At 40.8% G+C, this 23,683-nt stretch overlaps 1 protein-coding gene and 1 long non-coding RNA gene across 8 annotated transcripts in view; one reads left to right on the forward strand and one right to left on the reverse strand.

The window, feature by feature from the left end:
* Positions 1-23,340, reverse strand: part of LOC1270953 (transforming acidic coiled-coil-containing protein 1) — a 28,931-nt gene extending 5,591 nt beyond the window's left edge. Inside the window, exons 1-6 of one of the 7 annotated variants that reach the window (XM_061655598.1) lie at positions 23,187-23,340; positions 22,821-22,909; positions 22,207-22,683; positions 16,120-17,006; positions 15,966-16,063; positions 15,818-15,883 (exon numbers count right to left, since the gene is read on the reverse strand). In XM_061655598.1, the coding sequence (XP_061511582.1) occupies positions 15,818-15,883; positions 15,966-16,063; positions 16,120-17,006; positions 22,207-22,683; positions 22,821-22,893 (1,601 nt within the window). In that variant the 5' untranslated portion in view covers positions 22,894-22,909; positions 23,187-23,340. Of the gene's footprint in view, positions 1-15,817; positions 15,884-15,965; positions 16,064-16,119; positions 17,007-17,071; positions 17,232-22,206; positions 22,684-22,820; positions 22,910-23,001 lie in introns of those variants that run through there. The other 6 variants (XM_061655597.1, XM_061655596.1, XM_061655595.1 and 3 more) reach the window with 6 other exon arrangements.
* Positions 12,350-14,713, forward strand: LOC133392956 (uncharacterized). Its single transcript, XR_009765921.1, has 2 exons — positions 12,350-13,077; positions 13,527-14,713. It is a non-coding gene; the product is annotated as an uncharacterized LOC133392956 (long non-coding RNA).
* Positions 23,341-23,683: the final 343 nt, after the last annotated feature.

The raw sequence follows: 23,683 nt of genomic DNA on the forward strand, positions 1-23,683 counted from the left end.
TGGTACGATACTACCTAACCGTCATTAAAGGCGGATAGGACACGTGCTCTTAAAAAACTCGGATGAAATTCCAGAATCTTCCAGAATCTGCTGGAATCGTCCGAAATCGTCGGAATCGTCTGGAATCGCGCGGAGTCGTTCGAATCGTCTGGAATCGTCTGGAACCGTCCGGAATCGTCGTAATCGTCCGGAATCATCGGAACAGTCGGAATTGAACGGAATCGGCTGGAATCGCCCAGAATCAACCGGAATCATCCGGAATCGTCTGGAATCATCCGAAATCGACCAGAATCGACCGGAATCGTGCGGAATCGTAGTCAATCGATAGTAGTGAATTTGAGAAGCCAAATTTATTACATATTTCACTTTCTCCGTCATTGCTTTGCATGCACCTTCGGCATGTACGGCTTCCTCAAAATGTTTGGAGCGTTCATGAAACCTCTAAGCATACTGGCATCAAAAGAGCTTTCCAGGAACCCGCAACAAAAGAGGTTAGGAATCGAACCTATAAAGGACATGTTATTAAAGTCGTACAACTTGATAACTGTGTTCATAATTAGAGCCATGCGTAGCTTTAGAAATCAAAATAGTACAGATGTAAGAATGTTATTAGTTGTTGATTAACACTAGGTTTAAGGAACCCGTCGATTTGACGGAAGTTGAACTTTGCAGTGAAATACGAACAATACCTTTTATATAGTTTAGATTTTTTTTCATTTCGTAAATTCAGCATAACATACTATAATTTTGTAGCATAAGTATTATTTTCTTAAGTTTCATACATTTTCAGATACATATGTGGTATAACTATCTCTACGGAACCCGTCAAATTGACGGGTGGGTTGATTACATTTAGTTTATTTCGTTTGGTTACAACATTTTTTTTAAAAATAAAATGACGGAGTGAAAACGAATTAATTAACAAAACACTGTATCTAAATCAGCGAAAAGTAAGACACTGGCTTCTCACATTCACTACTATCGATTGACTACGATTCTGCACGATTCCAGACGATTCCGGTCGATTCCGATCGATTTCGGATGTTTCCGACGTTTCCGAACGATTCCGGTTGATTCCGGGCGATTCCAGTCGATTCCGGTCGATTCCGACTGTTCCGACGATTCCAGACGATTCAAGTTCACGTTCCGGCCGCCGCGCATGTGTCCATGCTGTCTGTCGTACATTTAAGCCAGGAATGTCGCGCACTGAGTTCCTCAATATCGTTCGACATGCATATTAGCTTCTTGTGTTACTGTTTGTATCTATTTGTATTAGGTTAAGCGCTGAATAAATGACATAAAATGAAATGGAATTCCGACTATTCCGACGATTCCAGACGATTCCGGTCAATTACGACGATTCCGGACGATTCCGGGCGATTCCGGGCGATTCCGGGCGATTCCGGGCGATTCCGGGCGATTCCGGACGATTCCGGGCGATTCCGGGCGATTCCGGGCGATTCTGGGCGATTCCGGGCGATTCTGGGCGATTCCGGTCAATTCCGGGCGATTCCGGGCGATTCTGGTCGATTCCAGACGATTCCGGATGGTTCACCGACTCCGCACTATTCCGGACGATTCTGGGCGGTTCCGGCTTGTCGGATTGAACCTACCCTTGAGAACTGGGTCCGAAACTTGTTGGAATCGTCCGGACCCAGTTCCGCTTTTTACTGCGTTTTGCCCAACTCTAGTCGTGACATGCTGAACACGACATGTGAATTCTTGAATCGAACGCGATACTCTGACTGACAAGCTTAGCTTAATGCCGGCGCAAGCATAATCATGATATTTTTCTGGCTGTGAACAGTGCTGCCAAATGCCACTGATTCAGTCATCAACACCCATGACTGAAATGTAGCTCAAATCAGATCACGTACACAACTGAGATGATCAGTGACGATACTCAAACAGTTGGAGAATCAATCACATGCTTGGTGACATTTAGTTTAGCACCCAACTTTTGGTCACTCACTTGGTCACGACATTGTTGTCGGCGATAATCACGACATTCTTGGAATATACTTGGCGTGTGGGCTTTAGCAACAAAATGAGCATGCTTTCTCCCTCTATCTGTTTTGGTGATCTGTCGGGTCAAACAGAGCGAGAAAACATGCTCATTTTGTTTCTTGGAACCACTCGCACGCACCGCATATCTTCCATGACCATCGCGATGATCACCGACTGAAAATGTCGCGACCAAGTGACTGACCAAGAGTTGGTTGCACACAATGTCACCAAGCATGTGATGGTCGCACCAACTGTTTGAGGCTCGCCTCTGATCATTACAGTAGAGCTCGTGACGCTGAGATGATTTTATTTCAGCCAGAATTGGTCATGACTATGTCAGTGATATTTTGCAAAATTGATCACAGCAAAAAAAGTCGTGATATAGTGACTGACCAAGCGATGGTCGCAAACATGTCATGAGCATGTATTAGTTACACCAATCGTTCTGAGTATCACCTCTGATTATCACAATTCAGTACGTGACGCTGATGACGCCTAAGGCTTAACAATATGTTGCTTAAAAACTAAGGAGAGGAAGGAATGTACGGGTTAACAAATTATGGAGTGGAAAGGGTGATAGTGTTGCGAAGGAGGGAGCGGAAACGGGAGGGTGGGATATGGTAGTCGAAGAGATCGGAGTGGTCATTGAAGGTGGCTAACGCTCGTAGGAGTGGGTCATTTTGGCCGTAACGGGCTCGGCGAAATTCTATGCAGAGGAGAGCTCTGGGGCGTATGGGTCGAGACGGAACATTAAGGGGTATACACGACAGGAGAGATAGGGAATCAATGTCAGAGGAGAGAAGATTGGCAACAAAAAGGGACTGGATGATAGAATGTCTGACTTGGATAGTTTCTAAACTAAGCAGGCGACAACGGACATGATATGGAGGAATAGACGACTGATCGGGAAGGAAGCGACGAATGGCGATACGGGTAAATTTGCGTTGGACTTTCTCTAGCCTTGCCAGCGCAGTGATACCGGGTGGAGACCAAACGACTGCAGCGTATGCAAGAGTGGGACGGACTCAACAGCAGTACAAGGACTTAAGGCACATTGGATCTCTTATCTCGCATGCTAAACGAAGGATTAATCCAAGAGCTTTGTTGGCTTTTTTAGGACGAATTCGACATGTACATTAAAGAGTAATCTTTCGTCCAACCATGCACCGAGATCTTTCAATGATGAGACGCGAACAAGTTGAGAGCCACAAATGTAGTAGTTCCAGAGAACTTTGTGAGATGAAAGACCAAACGATATGACAGAGCATTTTTGAGGACATAACCGGAGACACTTGAGGCAACACCAATCAGAAAAATTGTCCAGCACATGCTGGAGGACATTACAGTCATGAGATGAGGCAACAGGTAAAAAGATTTTTACATAATCGGTGTAGAGAAGACAGCTATTTTGAGGGAGCACAGATACACAATCGTTGACAAACAGTATAAAAAGCTAAGGACAGAGCACGCTTCCTTGAGGTACGCCAGAGAGACCTGCGAATGTTTCGGAGAAGCTATCGCATACACGTACTTTGTAGGAACGGCCAGAAAGGTAAGATCCGAGCCTATCTAATAGGTAACCTCCGAAGCCAAGTTTCTTAAGCTTAGCTAACAGGAGATTGATTGGTATGCTTTCAAAAGCTGCTTTCATGTCGGTATATATGGCATCAATTTGGCTTGCAGATGAAAGAGCCGGAGATATAACAGATAATAGACACATAAGATTTGTAACGGTGGATCTTTTGGGCATGAAGCCATGCTGGAGAGGAGATATATAGCTAGAGACAATAGGAGACAGGTACGAATGAACAATCGAATCCATAATTTTGGACATTGAGCATAGTATAGCAATACCGCGGTAATTAGAACATAAAGAGCGATCGTTATTTTTGTGAATGGGAATAAGAAATGCGGATTTCTATATTGTGGGAACGGAACCCTCATGGATTGATCTGGAGTAAATACGGGACAGAAGGGGAGCAAGAGACGTTGCACATTGTGTTAATATGGAAGATGGAATACCGTCGGGACCAGGAGAGAACGAAGGCTTCAGTTTACTCATGGCGGCAAGGACACTTTGCGTGGTAATAGGCACATTGTTGCATGAGAAAACATATATGCTGCAAATCAGTAAAATATTCAATTACTGAACCGTTTCGGTAAAAAACTTTATTGAAGCAAGACGAGAAAATTTGCTGTGCAGAATTTTTAAATACACCGCTTCTGCTTTTCGTATTTATAATCGGGCTAGTTATACGTTGTATCTTGGAAGGCATGTTGCATGCATGTTGTATCATAATCCTAAACTTTTATGGTCTTATGCCGTCCTAACCCGTCCTTCCCTTCCTACTTCCATGTCGCTCGGTTCGGTCACTACGGACAATGCTGCAGACACCTATTCCCTATTCTCCCAGTTTCATCTCCTAGTGATTGTACTTCGCTACAAAATATTCTTGATCGTCTTTCTTCTTGGTGTTTTAGTCATTCCCTCACATTATCCCTCCCATTATGATAAGTGTAACGTCATTTTGTTTAGTAGTTCGCAGTCTCCAATCGTTTAATCGTACGTTCTAAATTATCAGCAAGTCAATCGTGATTGTGTCGTAAAAGACCTCGGTGTCTGACTTGACAGGACCATCACCTTCTCACCTTCAACCACCACATTGACTCAGTTGTCAATCAAGCGCGGAAAACGTTGAGAATTGCTAGCGATTTATTCGACCCTATGTGTCTGAAGACTCTGTTCTGCTCTCTGGTCAGATCAATTTTGGAGTACTGCTCAGTAGTCTGGTCCCCTACAGCTATTTTTTTGTGGTGTTATTCGTCGAAAAGATCATTACTTCTTCTTTTGTGGATTTTGGAAAATAAAATGTTAAAAACTAGGTGTTTGATATGCTACAAATCGCAGTGTTATATCTGCTGCTCTCGGGGTGCTATAATTATAATTGCTAAAACAAGGTGCGAAAAAACTGCCTGAGCTCACAAGCTATGAAATGCGAGGGCGCTAGGGATGTGAACTTGTATAGCACCCTCGCGCGCCCTCGCAAATCACTATGAATTACATGGCGGGATCCTTCCTTTTTCTATCCCTTTCTACGCCCCTAACCGTGTTCTTCGTAGCCGTCCTCTCCTACTGATCCCATCTCGCCGAACTGCATCTATTGGTTTGATTTCAACCTTCCCTTGTCCTCTTTCAGATCCGCCTCAGATCCCACCTTAATCCCGTGCTGCCTTAATTTTTATTAGTTTAGGAACATAGGTAATAAATATTATCTAAGTATTGATATAACCAGAAGATAGACAAATAAACATGAATATGAATGAATGAATGAATAAACGGCGCGAACGTCGATTCGGACCATTTCTTGGTCATGGTAGAGCTTCGCCAGAAACTCTCCGTGGTTAACAACCAACGGAGTCAACCCACCCCAAGGCTATACCTGGACCGGCTGAAGTGTGCTGATATGACGGAGGGGTACGCGACAGAGCTTGGGAAAGCGCTTCCGGTCGACAACAACATTGCCGCGATGCCTCTCGCAGACCACTGGCATATGGTGGAACAAGCGATCAGCACTGCAGCCGAACACAAGATCGGACGCTTACCACGTAGAGAGAAAAAGGAATGGTTCTACGAAGAGTGCAGACAAGCAATATCCGAGGAGAATGCAGCGCGCGCCCGCATGCTACGGCATGAAACCCGTCAGAACGTGGAGATCTACAGACGACTGAGGAAACAGCAAACCCTACTCTTCCCGGCCAAACAGCGTCGTTTTGAAGAGTCACATGAACAGCTGCTGGAGCAGCTTTCTCAGTCGGACCAGCTTGTTTTACAGGAGATTAAAGGAGGCACGGGGCGGATTTGCTCCTAAAACCGCAATGTGCCGGGAAGCGGAAGGAAATCTCCTGACGGACGAGCGGGAGGGGATCGAAAAGTGGAAGTGCTACTACGAAGGACACCTGAATGGATCAGAGGCAGGAGAGGCTGGCGCAAGTGGCAGAACAAGGAAACCTCCACAGCAGCAGCACAGCAGTAGCAACAGCGACAGCATCGGCGCAGACGACGAGATGCCCTCGCCATCTCTGGATGAGATTGCCAGCGCCATCAAGCAGCTTAAGAGCAATTAGTCTGCGGGCAGCGATGGACTGGGGCCGGAGAGGCTTACCGTCGAAATGCATCAGCTGATCGTGAAAATCTGGGAGCAGGAGGAACTACCGGCATTTGTCTGGTTTGTCTAGTGGTCCTCTATGGACACGAGTCCTGGACCATTCGAATGGAGGATGCAAATGCTCTGGGCATGTTTGGGCGACGTATCCTCCGGAACATCTTTGGCAGTGTGTTCGAGCATGGAGCGTGGAGAAGGATGAACCACGAGTTTGCTAAGCTGTACGGCGGACCGAGCATCCTGACGGTGGCGAAGGCTGGAAGGATACGATGGCTGGGGCATGTCACGAGGATGCCGGACTCATGCCCCACCAAGAAGGTGTTCGACAGTGATCCCCAGTTCGGTATAAGGCGCAGGGGAGCACAGCGAACTCGATGGCTGGACCAGGTGAAGCGAGACCTGTCGGAAATCGGGTGTCTACATGGAATGCTGCAGCCAGGGACGAGCTCCCTGGAGAATTGTTGTTGACCGGACCATGTCACATCAACGTGCTCTATCGTGAGCATGCCAACAAGAGAGAAAGAGAGAGAGAGAGATGAATGAATGATTGAATGAATACCTTACACCAAAAGGAGGGATATTCAATTCTCCAACTATTTAGACTATCAGGTCTATCGTACTGCATTCGGCATTCAAGAAAATTCACACGAATGTTCATTTTGTTCATTTTGCTATCATCTGACAAGTTGCTTTTCCGCCGGCAGTTTCGAGTTCATGAAGCTTAAATTGGTATCATGTATGTCGATTGCGCAGGGAGATTCGAGTGATTTTCTCCCGGCAGCTCAAGCAAATTCAACAATTAAATGAATTGTGACCGCTGTCTACAGTTTTAATTATATTCAACACAGGTCTAGTAACACTTTTAGCACTCACATTTATCCCATTTGTGACCAAAATTGGAAATTACAGTGAACCCTCTCTTATTTGACACCTCTCCAATTTGAGAAACCTCTCTTATTTGAACATTTTTCACAGTCCCTTGATTTCCAGTACATTGTTGTTCCGCTAATTTGGAAAACCTCTGAAATCTGTGTCCTTCTTATTTGTGTATGGTGTTGCCATGGTTATTGAATGATATATGCTCAAATTGGCAATCGTATGCACAGTTTCCTATAGCAACAGTTAAGGCTGCATACTAAATGTTCTGTCTCTTTCTTGTTTGTTTGGACCTTTCATTCACTTTCAACCTCTGTAATTTGAAAACCCCTCTTATTCGAAAGTCCCATTGCCTCTCAAATAAGAGAGAGTTGACTGTATTTATTAGAAAGAAGTGCTCAATCAGTTTGTTTACATTTACTCCGCTCACAGATTGCTTCAACCAACTGTCAAGAACAAGAACAAAAAAGTCGACGAAACCTTCATCGAATCGAACGGCGAATAAGATACCAAATATTCTCCCGTTCGATTCTGGAGCTTTCGACGGATTCGAGAGTAGTTCGACGTATATGATAAGTCTGCATATCTCAAACAATGACACGAATGGACTATGACAAAAATGAAGATTTAGAAAAAAAACCATTGCCGGAAAACGAGTGATGCTGGTTGAAAACATTTCATCTGACACAAACGCATACAAAAATGTATTACCAACCAACCGTACAATAAAAGCACGGAAATCATCTAATAAACAAAAACAATTGAAAAACAAATCCAAACACAAAAAAAAAACAAAAATAATGTAAAAAATGGCCGGAAATAGATCGATACTTCCAACAAACATAACCAGTCAAACCAAAACTAAAGAAGAGTTGGAAATAATACTAAACGCCCAAAATATAACGGCAGCATGTCTTATGGAACAATGGTTGAATGAGTAACAGAAAAAGCATAACTTACAAACTATAACCAAATTACAAACAACAGAGAAGATGGTTAGGGTGGTACAGCGATATAGCTAAGACAAGACATCATATACAAAACAAAAGAAAGACAATATGATAACGAAATCCAAGTAACAGAAATAACAATGATCCCAATATCACAATTCTTTCCATTAACGCGGCACCTTCCAAAAACGGCAACAAACTAAAATCCACAATAGAAATAATATTAAACGACCCAAACACCATAATAAAATAATAATAACAGCTGACCTAAAAGCGCACCATATAGCATGGGGAAACCCATATAAAAACAGAAAAGGGAAAACGTTGATCGAAGAAATGGAGGAGCCCAACTTCGTCCTCTTACATAAAAAAGAGATCACATTCATACCAACCGACCGCAACAAAAGAAGCACAGCAATAGGTCTGACATTAGTAACAGAAAAGCTAATAGGCAAAAGTAACAGAAAAGTGTTAGAGCACCATTTGGGGGCAACAAACCACAAAACCATAATTACAACAATCCAAGAAAACATTAGCCCTAAAAAAATGGAAAAAAATAAACAAAACCAGAGCATTCCAATCGATAGAATTATTAAACATAACAGAAAACACTACGAGTAATGACATATGCAAAAATATAAATCGGATTATAAAAAAATACAAATATGACTCTGTCACAACCCAAAATTTGGTGGAACAGGCTTGGAAAAGAAAAAACGAGAGAAGAAAAATATTAAACCAAAACAAAACATTAAACAACGAAATAGAATTTAAGAAAGTGTGATGGATTGCTTATAGCAATACAGTGAACCCTCTCTTATTTGACACCTCTCCAATTTGAGAAACCTCTCTTATTTGAACATTTTACACAGTCCCTTGATTTCCAGTACATTTTTGTTCCTCTAATTTGGAAAACCTCTGAAATCTGTATCCCTCTTATTTGTGTATGGTGCTGCCATGGTTATTGAAAGATGTATGCTCAATTAGGCGATTCTGTTCGCAGTTTCCTATAGCAACAGTTAAGGCTGCATACTAAATGTTCTGTCTCTTTCTTGTTTGTTTGGACCTTTCATTCACTTTCAGCCTCTGTAATTTGAAAACCTCTCTTATTCGACAGTCCCATCGCCTCTCAAATAAGAGAGGGTTCACTGTATCTTAGTTGTAATTAGATAGCCATTGATTACAGCAACCGTGGTTACAGTGAATATCGAATAAATGTAGTTAGTCTTAATTCACTCTTAGAACGGTGTACATCGTCTTTCAATCGTTCCCACATTGGTGACCCCGACGTGATCTCCGGATTGTTATTAGTTCTCGTAATTCAAAAATTCGAGAACGAACATGTCTACCGAAAAGAAACTTTCCCTACTACCGGAATTCTGGAAGAACGATTCATCGTTGTGGTTTTCACAAGCTGAAATTCAGTTTTTGTTGGCCGGCGTTCATTAGGACGAAACAAAATCCTCCTGCGAAAGGAAAGTATGAAACCGTTAAGCAACGCTTTATCTCTCGATTGGAGCTCACGGAACAAGCCAAAATGGATCAACTACTTGGATCGTACGATTTTGGAGACCTTCGTCCTACGCAACTTTCAACGAAGATGCAAGAACTTACTGCGGGATTGAATGTGAATGATTCTTTGTTAAAAAGGCTATTTTTGCAACAACAAAAATTCCAGCTAATATATATGCAATACTTAGCATGAACGATGGAAGTCTTTCGAAGCTGACGGAGATGGCAGATAAAATGATAGAAATGGCTCCTCAAACATCGGTCATCCATGCTTCTGTGCAAAAAGATACGACGGAAAATTTAGCAGTAGCAGAAGTTGCCGCCATGAAAAGGAACGCCAAGTGAAAGCACGGCAATTTGAGCGCGGTCGATTACGTTCCACTTCTCAAAATCGTACCAATGAAACCAATATCTGTTGGTATTACCGGAAGTATGGAAATCGAGCTACGCGATGTCGAAGCCCTTGCCAGTATCATTAGTCTACAAACTAGATTTCCGCTCATCCGAAATCGGCGAGGTGGGCGGATTAAAAATCAATAGCCGTCTGCAAATCTTCGACAAATCTTCCGATATTCGATTCTTAATCGACACGGGATCGGATGTATCGATAATACCTGCATCCAAGATCGAGAAGACTCGAGAACCGTCGCCGTTTTTACTCCATGCAGCAAACAGAACGAAAATACGAACGTATGGGAGCAAGTTTGTTTCTGTGGATCTCGGCCGAATTTATTGCAAGCCGACGTTACTTCTGCAATTATTGGTGCCGATTTCCTTGCGTATTTTGGTCTTCTTGTAGACCTTGAAAACAGAAGATTTATTGATGGAGGTATGAAATTACACACTGTTTGTGGATTAACAAAATCTTCGGTTTACGGAGTAACAACTATAGCAAAAGATCGTCCTTTTTGAGACTTGCTTGTCGAATTTCGAGAGATCATCGTCCCGCCGACAATGCACACTGAGGTAAGACATAATGTAACCCATCACATTCAAACCACTGGACCACCAGTTGCTTAAAAAACAACGTAGAATGCCTCCAGACAAACTAGAAGCCGCTAAAAAAGAATTTAAGACCATGATGGAGCTCGGGATTTGTCGCCCTTGCAAAAGCAGTTGGGCAAGTCCACTTCATTGCGTACCGAAAAAGAATGGTCAATGGCGCATTGTCGGAGATTACAGGAGTTTAAACCGTATAACTTTGCTAGATCGTTATCCTGTGTAACATATTCACGATTTGTGGTAGCACTCTAGATTTGGTACGAGCATATCATTTTGTTCCGGTCGATAACCACTCCGTTCGGGCTCTTCGAATTTACCAAGATGCAATTTGGATTGTCATAGTCAGACATTTCAGCACTTTATGCATCATGTCTTCGGTGATATGGATTTTGTGGTGGTGTTTGTCGATGATATATGCATTGCATCGTCTAATGAGGAGGAACACCTAACGCACGTGCGAACTGTCTTTGAGCGTCTCAAATCAAACGGCTTGGTACTGAACTTGGACAAATGCAAGTTTGTACAAACAGAAGTAAACTTTTTGGGGTATCATATCAGTGCATCTGGTATCAAACCTCAAGCTAATCGAGTTTAAACCGTTGTTGATTACAGACGTCCGATTACTGTGGAGGATCTCCACATTTTTGGCATTGCTGAATGGTTACCAAAGCTTCATCCGGAATGCTGTCTCATTGCAACAGTCATTGCAAGCACCCATTATTGGGAATCGAAAAAACGATACAAGAAAACATCAGTGGACGATCGAAGCAGAAGAAGCTTTCGTGAAATGCAAGGAAAGTTTAGCAAACGCAGCTTTATTGTCCTATCCTGACTCGTCAAAACGAATGGGACTGATGATTGATGCTTCGGATACAGCGGCAGGAGCAACTATACAACAATATGTCGCCGACGCATGGCAACCGCTTGGGTTCTTCTCGCAGAAATTTTCTCCTTAACAGAAAAAGTATTCAGTCTTCGGTCGCGAGTTAACAGCCATGAAATTAGCGGGGCAGATTTTCCACATCTAGTGGAAGGGAGAGAATTCACAATTTATACTGATCACCGTCCGCTCACGTATGCTCTGAATTCTAATTCAAATCACCTTTCTCATGAAGAACAATATTTGCATTTCGAGTTTCGCTAAAGATATTCGGCACATTAAAGGCAAAGACAATTCTGCTGCAGACGCATTATCCAGAATCAACACCATCTCAGCTCCTTCAACAGTGGATTTTAAATTATAATCGAAAGCGCAGCATGATGATCAAGAACTATAGAAGCTACTTGCTGATCGAACTACATCAATGAACTTGCAGTTAAGATCATCTGTTTCAACTGATGGATTGCTGTATTCAGCGTGGCCACTCGAATCAGGATTTTAAATTCCCAGTTTTTTCCGGTTTTTCCCAGATTTTTTTTGGATTTTTCCCGGTTCACTATGCTTTGAAACTTCAATTCAAAATTATTAAATCATACGTTTTCAAAAATCGTTATCTAGAGGATGGTAAGTAAACACGGGCATTACGGGAAAGATGGACACTTGTCATAAAAACTGGATATAAGTTATAAGTGAATTATTCAACAATATAGTATCCAATCTAGAGGTGTGACAACACATTTGAGATCCATTTTTGGCATGATTTCTACCAAATTTGTACAAACAAATTATCAAACAATCGTGCGCTCGTTTGTGAATCTAATTTGGCTACTATGGATCTTAAGTTATTTAAATACAGGGCGTTCGGGATAATTTAGACAGTTACATTTTTGTTTATAACTCGTGATCGAGTTGGCATAGGAAAACTAGCAATACGTCATTAGACAGCTAAAAATGTACGGAACAAGCAGCGAAAACATCCCGTGATAAAAAATGCCAAAAAAGAGTACATTGTGGAAGCGGATCACATGCATCATGATGATCCGCGCCGGACGCGACAACCGCGACATCATGCAGTGCGTGCAGTGTTCGCTGAACACGGTGAAGGCGATCCGGAGTGAGAAAACAGCGACGACGACGAAGCGGTGGCAGCACGAAAACCACATTCTCAGCGGCGGGATTGCGTGCGGACCGACGCTTTCCTGGCTGACCTCCAGGCGCGCGTGATGGAAAATCCGGGGATCGGAATTCGGCCGTTGGCACGTGAGATGGGGGTGGCACCATCCACGATGAAAATGGCCCTGAATGAGGACCTCCGGCACTTCTATTACAAGCGCCGAAGAGGTGAGTTGTTGACAGAGAAGGGCCGCGAGCGTCGGTTGGGGAACGCCAAGAAGCTGCTCAACTTGCTAAAGCATCCCGTGGAGCCTGGCACGGCTTCACCGCGCCGAATGTGTGGCCTCCCAGCTCCCCGGATCTTAATCCAATGGATTATTTAGTGTGGGGCGCGGTGGAACGGGACACCAACAGAACCTCCAGCAACACCAAGGCAGAGCTAATGGCGAAAATCCGTTTTCGCGGCCCTACCCCGCGAAACTGTCGCCAGGGTTTGTTCCCGGTTCTGGAGACGGGTGGAGGCCGTAATAGAAGCCGAGGGCGGATATTTTGAATAAAATGAATAAAATACATGGTAAGCTACTACAGTAGGTGACCGCTAACTGAGAGGTAAACAAGCTCCAGTTAACGAACAATGTTCGCTAACTGGAGTGACGTTTCTATGGATTGATTGTTTTGATTGGCGTTGACTGGAATAAACATACCAAACTTTTTTTCATTTATGTTGATATAAAGTATAGTAATTCGTGTAATAACATAAATTAATAGCAAACGTAGGCAAGAAACCCTAAATATGTTTGAAAAATGCACATTTGCGACAAATTTCTCTTCATGAGATTCCGGATGTATCATGTTTTGACGTTTAAGTGTTCGTTAACTGAGAATCACTCCAGTTAGCGAACCTCCAGTTAAAAAGCACTCCAGTTAAAACACATCCAGTTAGCGGTCACCTACTGTATTTCTAAAACAAAAAAAAATCCCCGATGATTAATTTTGCCATATTTTTTTTTTCTTTCTCCGTAGGTGACTGTCAAAATTATCCCGAACGCTGTATGCATTCTTTAGATTTTCGGATGTTTTATATGAGCTAACTGATGAAAAAACGACAAAAAAGGCTTTACAAATATTGCTTTTTGGGGGGGTTAGCTTCATGACACTAACGTGTAAAGACTTTACCCCGTGGCAAAGATGTTTTTCATCTGCTATCAATTGTTGATTAACAGATGTCATCACACAACCTTAAAAATGGGTTACCGGAAGTTATGGACCAACCAGCCACTGGAGAAGGCATACAAATCTGCGAAGAACGGATTTTCTTGTTTCCTGGTTTTTCCCGGAAAAATAAAATTCCCGGCTAATTCCCGGTATTCCCGGGTGAGTGGCCACCCTATGTATTGTGATGTGACGGATAATGTACATGTTAGACCGTATGTGCCAGAGAAGTTACGGTTACAAGTTCTTAGCAACATCCATTGCCTTTCTCATCCCGGTGTTCGAGCAAAGAGAAAAATGGTTGCGCGAAGGTTTGTTTGGCCCTCAATCAATCGAGACGTCGCCCGCTACGTCAGATCTTGTATCATCGAACGTTAAAAACTTCGTTAACCTGTGTCGATTCGAAACGCTGGTGCGATAAACCGCCGTTGGTCCTGCTCGGTTAGCGAACTGCTATCAGGGAAGATATCGATTGTTCTGTTGCCGAGATGACACATGGACAGCCACTACGAATACCTGACGGAAATGCGTCGTTCAGAGTTTGCCAAACTGCTTTGCCGTACCATGAAACAAATCGAACCAATCAGAAACTCACATCATGTCAAACGTTCGGTGTTTGTTACGAAGGACTTAATTGCAAAAGCGTTTTTATTCGAATTGATTCAGTCAAGCGGCCTCTTACACACCCATACGAGGGACCTTTCCAAATAATCGAAAGGCATGAAAAGTATTTGAACATATATATGAACGGTGAGAAACGAAGGATTTCGATCGAACATATTAAACCAGCATGTATTTGCGAAAATGATTCGAATGAGGATGATGAAAGAATAAAAGTTACGCCATCCGGTCACTGTGTTCGGTTCTTGGCGTAACTCTGTGAGGGGGACTCTGTGGTAAATTGCTTATAGCAATATTTTAATTGTAATCAAGTAGCCATTGGTTACAGAAACTGCACTGAATGTCGAATAAATGTAGTTAGTCTTAATTCACTCTTAGAACGGTGTACATCGTCTTTCAATCGTTCCCACATAACGCTCAATAGCATTGAGACAATTAATGCCTTTATTGGCAAGTAGGCCAGTAAATTTTAACCATTAATTCATTCTTGATACTTATAGCAAGTTTCTTCTTCTTCTTCTTCTATTTGGCGTAACGTCATACGCGGACATGCCGGCCTATACAGGCTTTCGAGACTTAATTCATTACCACGTAGCCGGATAGTCAATCCTTGCTACGGGGGGACGGTCCATTCCGGCCTTGAACCCATGACGGGCATGTTATTGAGTCGTTCGAGTAGACGACTGTACCACGGGACTGCCCCCGTTTCATAACTATAGAAGGTTTCATGACTTCTAAATTATGAATAACAGCAACACTCTTTAAAATTACTATGCTACTTCATTTGAACCGTAGAGCGCTTGGCCTAGGTTATGTAATACGCACATGACCACCAAACATAGTCAACTGATCTCTAATAACTGATATTTAGAATTAGAACCAAGATAGATTACCAAGATAGAGACCAAAATAGAACTTTTCTTCTCCTTCTTTGGCTCAACAACCGATGTCGGTCAAGGCCTGCCTGTACCCACTTATGGGCTTGGCTTTCAGTGACTAATTGATTTCCCCCCCATAGCAGGATAGTCAGTCCTACGTATGGCGGCGCGGTCTATTTGGGGATTGAACCCATGACGGGCATGTTGTTAAGTCGTACGAGTTGACGGCTGTACTACGAGACCGGCTCAAGATAGAACTAAGTGGTCCAATATTGGAAAGCAACGTGATAATTTTGATTTGAAATGAAGACCGTCCGACTTTCTGTGTATCTTTTCATTTAATGCCTTTGTTACATGTTTACATGACTTTGTTTTTCTTTTGTGTGTTGCTAATTAAGAATTTTACCACTTATTGTTTATAAAAACGCGTGAAGTAAGGGTCTTTTATAAACCCTTATTATCACTTTCATCGTCTTAAACCTTTTGTGTACATAATTCGCCATTTTCTGTAAAACATTCAGCTATAGACGAACCCTTTTTAAAGTCATTTTTAAACAAACCAAGTAATAAAATAATACAATAGAAACATCGTACAATACTTACTCATCCGTTTTATTTATTTTCCCATCGTCAACACATCCTTCCTCTATTGGCCCTGATCGTTCTTCGCTGAAAGATTAAAACGATAATTTGAAGAAAAAAACACATCACACAAAATGATAAGATAAATAAAATAATAGTGGTAAATTACCTCATGTTTTGCACCGCTCTATTTTGTTTGACAAGGAGCAGTTCCGCAGTCTTCGCGAAAAGCATATGTTCGCGAAAAGTTCTTAAATCATCGTTTACCTACAACAAGCATGCACTATAATAAAGAAAATTTCCGGGCCAATAAAAATACTTACATTAACATCCGTAGCAAGATTACCAATGCTGTTTAATTCAAAGACGGTATTTTCTATAGTCACTTCGCTTTCTGATTTGTTTTTCGATAATGATACGTCAATGTTTCTATCGTGAAATTGTTCAACGATCAATTCTTCGAACTGTGTATTTTTTGTGTCCGCATTTGAATCCGTCGAACTGTTAAAAACCGAATTATGCTCCAAGAAATTTACAGAATCAATATGAGCATTGACAACTGGCACGAGGAGTTCATTGTTTTTTTCTTTTTCACTGTAGGATTTTTCCTGTTCTAATAAAGAAGATGAATTGGGATTTGAAGATGATAGAAGATTATCCAAATACTTTGAGCAATTTACAGATTCGCTTTTTTGAGTGACCACTGTTTTCTCAAGAGAATCTACACTGAGTTCCTGGCTTTGTGTACTACTGGCGGCTAAAGATGTATCAAGAAGGCAACGTAATGCATTTTCCTGGTGTTGCTTATCCTTGGGATCATTGCCAGGATGATTTTCTAATAGTGATAACGACGGTAAAATTAAACCATTCGAAATGAATGCACTGTGCTCGCCGGTACAGCCTTTATAGCTTGCATCGAAATCTGTTAATGAATCATCAATTTCGTTGCTTTGCTCATGCTGTGCAAATTTAACTAAATCTGGGCACGCGGATGAGGTTTCTGTAATAGAGTTTGCAACTTGTTGGTTTTCGGTTTTAATGATAGTTTGCCGACGCAAAAGAGGATCAAAATTGATCAACACTGAGTTTCTTGGTAGTACCGCATCCGAGGACGACAATGCAGATGCTATAATTGATGTATCTGTAGTTCTCGAAGATTGCGAGCAACCTCGTGAAAGTAAACAATCGAAATCAGCGGGCGAAAAGATATCTGAAATATAAACAAGAAACCAATCATCAGGTAGTTATAATTATTCTTGGAGCTTATTTCCTTACAATGTCTAGGGCGTAATTAACACATCGAAATAACAATCACTTTTGACGAGGCGAAAGTTTTTTTTCGTCTGCTGTTTTTCATATTTTTTCTTGGCACATACATTCATACATAGAATATATGTCACTCTTGCGAAGGTAGGAAGCATACAGAACAGATGACAACCACACTCGATTAGCTGTTTATACTGAAGAACACAATACTTCATCAAAAGCGATAGCCGAATCAAAGTGACCAGGCTACCAATCAACCGCAGTGTCTACAGTCAGAATTCAATACAGTCAACTCTCTCTTATTTGAGAGGCGATGGGACTGTCAAATAAGAGAGGTTTTCAAATTACAGAGGTTGAAAATGAATGAAAGGTCCTTACAAACAAGAAAGAGACAGAACATGTAGTATGCAGCCTTAACTGTTGCTATAGGAAACTGCGAACACGATTGCCAATTTGAGCATACATCATTCAATAAGGCAGCGGTAATCGCTGGTGCGGGCGTGCGTGCGTTTTCTGAAAATGTATGGAATTTGACACCCGCAGCGGGTGACAGTTTGCAACCGCCTGCATCAGAATCAAACAATTTTGATTTTTCCGCACGCACGCCCGCACGCCCGCAGTAGCGATTACCGCTGCCTATCCAAGGCAACACCATACACAAATAAAAGGGATACAGATTTCAGAGGACAAAAATGTACTGGAAATTAAGGGACTGTGGAAAATGTTCAAATAAGAGAGATTTTTCAAACAAGAGAGGTGTCAAATAAGAGAGGGTTCACTGTAGTTGAACGCTTTTTAGTTGGCATGCTTTTTAGTTGCACGCTCAATAGCTGGCTGACAGTTCAATTAAAAAGCATGCGTTTGTATGGGAAACCCGGTTTTTGAACAATTCACAAAAATCTCATGGCATGCCGAGAAATCTTTTTTTCTTTTTAGATAAGATTTAGATCAAGATCTAGATCCTAGATTTAGCAGGATAGATTTTTTTTTGTATGGAAAAACGTGCCAACTAAAAAGCACATATTCAATAGTTGGCAGGAAATCGAAGTTCAACCAGTGATTTCAGACTGTACTTACAGCTGGTTGAAAATTACAGTTTATACATAAAAAATCGGAAATTAAAAGTTGGGAGGCTACGGAAAATTTCAGGCCAATAAAAGCCATGAATAAAACCTTATTGCAGTTTAACCTTTAAGTTGGCAACCGGATACCCGGGTATTTTTTAACTTTAAACTAAAATAACTTTTGATTCATTGCTTTTATTGACCTGAAATTTTCCGTAGCCTACCAACTTTTAATTTCTGATTTTTTGGTGCATAAATTGTAATTATTTTACTGTAAGTATTTTATTTTGATATTTTTTTAAACTTTACCACGTTAGGCAGCGGTCTAATGTTGTTGCGCGCAACATTGTTGCTCGGAAACATATCGCTGAGGTGGTCTATGAATGTTGCTGGGAACATTTCACTTTGACATTGTTTAGCGTCAAAAATTAACCAGTTAACAGCTCAGAGTTTATTTTTTATCATTCACTTGTTGAATAAAGTGTTGAAAAAATAAAATATACCGGCGGTTCCCGAGATACACGGTACCTCTTATACGCGGATTCGGAGATACGCGGTTTTCTAAATTTGACAATTCTTTGAGCAAATTGTACTGATTTGACACATCAATTGCAAATTGCCAAATAATTTCCGTTTTGATCGAATGTTCAAAACTATTAACATTTAAAACTATTTAAGGTTTAAAACAGTTATATTCAGTCAGAATCATATCAAATAATTCATAAAGTGACTAAAACCGCCCCCTACTTGCAAAATTACACGAAAATTTGTGATATTTTAGCTGGAAATCACGAGATTCAGTATTTTGCGGCCGTTTTCGGTCCCCATTAACCGTGTATCTCGGGGACCACCTGTAGCGGAAAGCGGGGCAAAATGGGCATGTGGGGCAAAATGGGCACCCTCTATTTAAGCATTATTTGACTACAAAGATACTTTCCAATGCTCAAAATGTATTCATTAGAGTGTTCTATGAACACCATGTAAGTTTCATAACCCTTACATAACAAATAACTAAGAAAAATGCAAAATAAGGTTTAGCAGCATATTGATGTAATTTTTGCCACTTCGAAAATAAGCTTAAACGTGTGTCACAGGGATGCGTTGAAGTTTTTGATGATATATTTTTAAAGATATGATATTTCTTTACAATTTGTTTGAAGCAATCAAGGCGATTGAATTCGTATTTTTGCTAATATAACAAAAAATACAAAAATGCTACAAGTGGGGCAAAATGGGCAGTTACTCTTGGGGCAAAATGGGCAGATGCTTTTGACATACGGCGCTTGGTGAGGCTATGGTGTTGTATTTGTCGCCTCAATAATGATAACAGGCACAGCTTCAAAACATTCGATTTTGTAGATTTAAACGTGTAAAAACTGTTATAATTTTGATAACATATTTTTGGAAGAATTTCAAGGGCTTTTCTGGCCAGCAAATCAAAAGATAGAACGAAAAATACATTTCACGAAACGTGCGCAAAAGCATAGACCATTACCTAAGCGCAGTTGTTGTGGCCCATATTGCCCCAGTGTTTTGACGTTTCACAGTTTGTTTACATATGCCCATTTTGCCCCAGGGCTATGCCCATTTTACCCCGTGTGTCAAAATAGCTTCTCGTAAAACATCAACTTTTATTTTACATTATTTTATTGTTTTAAGTTGTTTTTTTCATTCTATGTGGTTATTTTTCCATAGATAAATGGCATAGGCATACAATAATGAAAGAAAAATTGTGTTTTGTGGCATATTCAAAGGAATATTCAGTAAACTGCTTAACATGCCCATTTTGCCCCGCTTTCCCCTACACCAAAAAATGTACAGTCATTATCCGATATACGCTATCGCACGGGACCGAGCGCAATCTCGAGTTTTCGCGTATAGCGGATTCCTATGGAAAAATAGTTTACACTACCGGTTCAAGGGTTGAAATATAGCGTCACAGAGCGTTTCTATATACAGGCGGTCCCCGAGATACACGGTACCTCTTATACGCGGTTTCGGAGATACGCGGTTTTCTAAATTTGACAGTTCTTTGAGCAAATTGTACTGATTTGACACATCAATTGTAAATTGCCAAATAATTTCCGTTTCGATCCAATGTTAAAAACTATTTCAAAAGGTTTAAAACTGTTATATTCAGTCAGAATCATATCAAATAATTCATAAAGTGACTAAAACCGCCCCCTACTGGCAAAATTACACAAAAATTAGTGATATTTTAGCTGGAAACCACGAGATTCGACTTACGCGGAAATTCGAGATACGCGGTATATTGCGGCCGTTTTCGGTCCCCAATAACCGTGTATCTCTGGGACCCCCTGTACACCGAGAATGCAGCTGAGAAAATAACTGACAGCATGCTTTGACAGCGACTGACAGCATTTTCGGTGAGAGAATTCTCCTCGGCATGCAAAGAACGATGGAGCTGAGAAAAAATTGAATTGGCAGTTTATAGCGATCGATCAATTATAGTTTGCATTTTTGCCGTCTAATAATCGTAGAAATATTATTAAAAAGTAAAAGAAACTTTTTTGATTTCATTTTAGCGATTAAAATGAATTTTTTCAACATCATTTTAAAAGTCTCATCTCGGCGCTTTTCAGAGCTTCTACACACACCAGCGTGAGAAACCGGTTGTCAATTCTCTCACAGCCATCTCTCAAATGCAGTCTCGGTGTATGTAGAAACGCTCACAGAGTTTTGCATTGAAGTTTTTTGTTATAAAACAGGTATCTTTTGCACAAATTTAATGCAAAATGCATTAAGAACACTAAGGAAATTCAAAAAGAGCATAAAATATTTTATTTTAAATATTTCTAATATTTTAAATATTTGCAAAAAACAAATGGAGCTGTCAAATTTAGAGGAATCGCGTACTGCGAATTCGCGTATATCGAGTATCGCGTACTGCGGATAATTGCTGTATTATAAATGCAAAAATTCCAAATTTAGCGGATGTCAACAAAACACACACTGCTGCTGTGTCATTTCATACACCCGATTACCATGACCAAGGTAAATACAAAATGTTGCCAGACAAAAATCAAATTGGTTTGAATTTGGCCGGTAACAAGGTTGCGCTAGCTATCAAAATCCATACATTTTGCCAGCAACAATGTTGCGCGCAACAAGATTAGACCAGTGCCTAAGTTGGCAACCAGCATACCCGGATATTCCATACATATTGTAAGGAGAATGACGTTTCTCTTCTTCCTCTTTTCGTATTGTGTTTATTTTCGAGTCAAATTCAAGCGATTCCAAATTTCAATTTGACCGTTAAAATTATCATAAAATGAAAAAAAAACTTAATGAATAAATGAAATAGAAGAGAATACATGGCCGAGATTACTTGCTTACAGCATTAAAATATAGAAATCATTGTTTACCTATGAAAACCGTAAATTTTTGGCGTCAAAACGTGTGGAATACCCGGGGATGTCGGTTGCCAACTTACGTATGTTCATCTTGTTGCCAACTCTACGGTTAAAGATTGAATAAATACCCGTGTATCTAGTTGCCAACATAAAAGTTAAGCCGTGTGTTGACGCCAAACGGTAGGGAATGTGCATGGCCCTATTAGAATTAAGACAACTAGGGTAATTAGTAGAGAAAAGAATTACAACTTAATTTCGAAATAAGAAGAATTAGAAGAATAGTGAATTTAACATTAGCACTAGAAACCTCGGCGAGACATCAACAATTATTTATAAAGATTGATAGAGCGTCATCACCGTGTGTGATAACCGCTTAACCGTATGTTTACATTAGCCCTCTCAAACCTTTCGAAATTGAGATACAGTCTGTTCCCGAGTTACACGGTTCTCGACTTACGCGGATTGGATACCCGCAAGTGATGGAAACCCCACCCATCGAGCCCATCGTACCCTCAACTCCATATTATTTTGACAGGAGGCGATTGGCATGTGTAAACAGGGGATAAGAGGTACTGATTGTGTATCTTGGAGGCTACCTTACAAAATAAATATAAAACACAATATAAAGACAATATAAACAGGCATAGTGCCCGATAACTCTGATTTAAATAAATAAATAAATAAATAAACATAAAAACACACTTACATTCATTCGCCGGTACAAACTTTTCTTGTGGTGCCGAAGAGTGATGGACGGGTATTTGTACCGGGGCAAATTCTATTACATCTAGAGGAAATTCGTCACTTTGTTTTTCGATTGCAGTGGGGAAAGAGTTCGACAAAGATTCACAGGCCTCTGCAATCAAATTTTCTTTATCTGGCAACAGGAATCCAACATATGCCGGAGTGTTCAGTAAGTTTGCTTTAACAGATTCAATGGAAGGAGCATCTCTTTGCATGATGTTGGGAATGTTGCTATCTTTAGCATCTTGCAGCGGAAATCGAATCGATTCCGATACGGTATCGGCGTTATCTGCTGGGAAGCTTCTGTTAAACCGCATTACGATCGTTGTATTGGATGCATTACTATTCACTGTTGTTGCACTATTTCTAGAATCCGACAAATCCGGCTCTTGATCATAGATGGTCTTATGATCGGGACCATCAAGCAATTCTTCATCAACTTTCATCCACAACCCAAAAACACATGGAAACACAGGGTAATAAGTTATAAAAATAAAACGTTATACACCACACAACAAAATCAACAGTGATCATTATATCACTGTCATCCCAATATATTTAGCGGCTTTTACTTACCTATCACATTAGATCCACCATGTATGTTAACATCACCGAAAGAGATATCCATGTCTTCTATATTCGCATCCATATGATAAAACAATGATCTGAAAATTATCATTTTCAATTAGCCTAGAATTCCGGAACGCTTTTCCAGGATATAAAAGTAAATACAAATATAGAATATTCTAATACTAACAAAATAATTTCCCACTCTATTACGAAAAAATCTAATCGGCGCAGACCTGAGCAAATCAACTATTTCCTGCGCAACTAACTTATCTAGGCACACACAAGGCATGACGCTAAAAATACAACCCCTTACTACATGAATAATGTCAATAGACGCAAATCAGCAGCTTAAATCAAACAGACAATGCTTACCGAAACGTATTATTCGGAAATCAATTGTATTTGCCACTTGTTTGCTTCCCGCCCAAGCCGATTTTTAAGGTTTCTTGCTCGTCATATTCAAAATAAGGCGGCGGTCTGGGACCAATCGAACGAGACAAACAAACACGACTCTGTTCGATAGGTGCTCTGTCAGCTGTTCGATGTCTTACAAACATTTCATGATGCACTGCAATACGCCTATCTTTTCTTCTCGAAAATGAAGCACTTTCATAGTTTAAATAAACTTCCATCTGCTGGGGGAAAATTTAAAAAATAATTTACTAGTTATTCACATCAATAATAACGCAAAATTTCGTAACTCGAATTTCCACGTAAGTCGAAACTCGTAATTTTCAGCAAAAATATCACCAGTCGTCGTGTAAGGCACTGGTCTAATCTTGTTGCGCGCAACGTTGTTGGTGGCAAAATGTATGGATTTTGACAGCTAGCGCAACTTTGTTGCCGGCCAAATTCAAACCAATTTGATT

Source organism: Anopheles gambiae, chromosome 3 (genome assembly GCF_943734735.2).
Source record: "Anopheles gambiae chromosome 3, idAnoGambNW_F1_1, whole genome shotgun sequence".
Taxonomy (NCBI): Eukaryota; Metazoa; Arthropoda; class Insecta; order Diptera; family Culicidae; genus Anopheles; species Anopheles gambiae.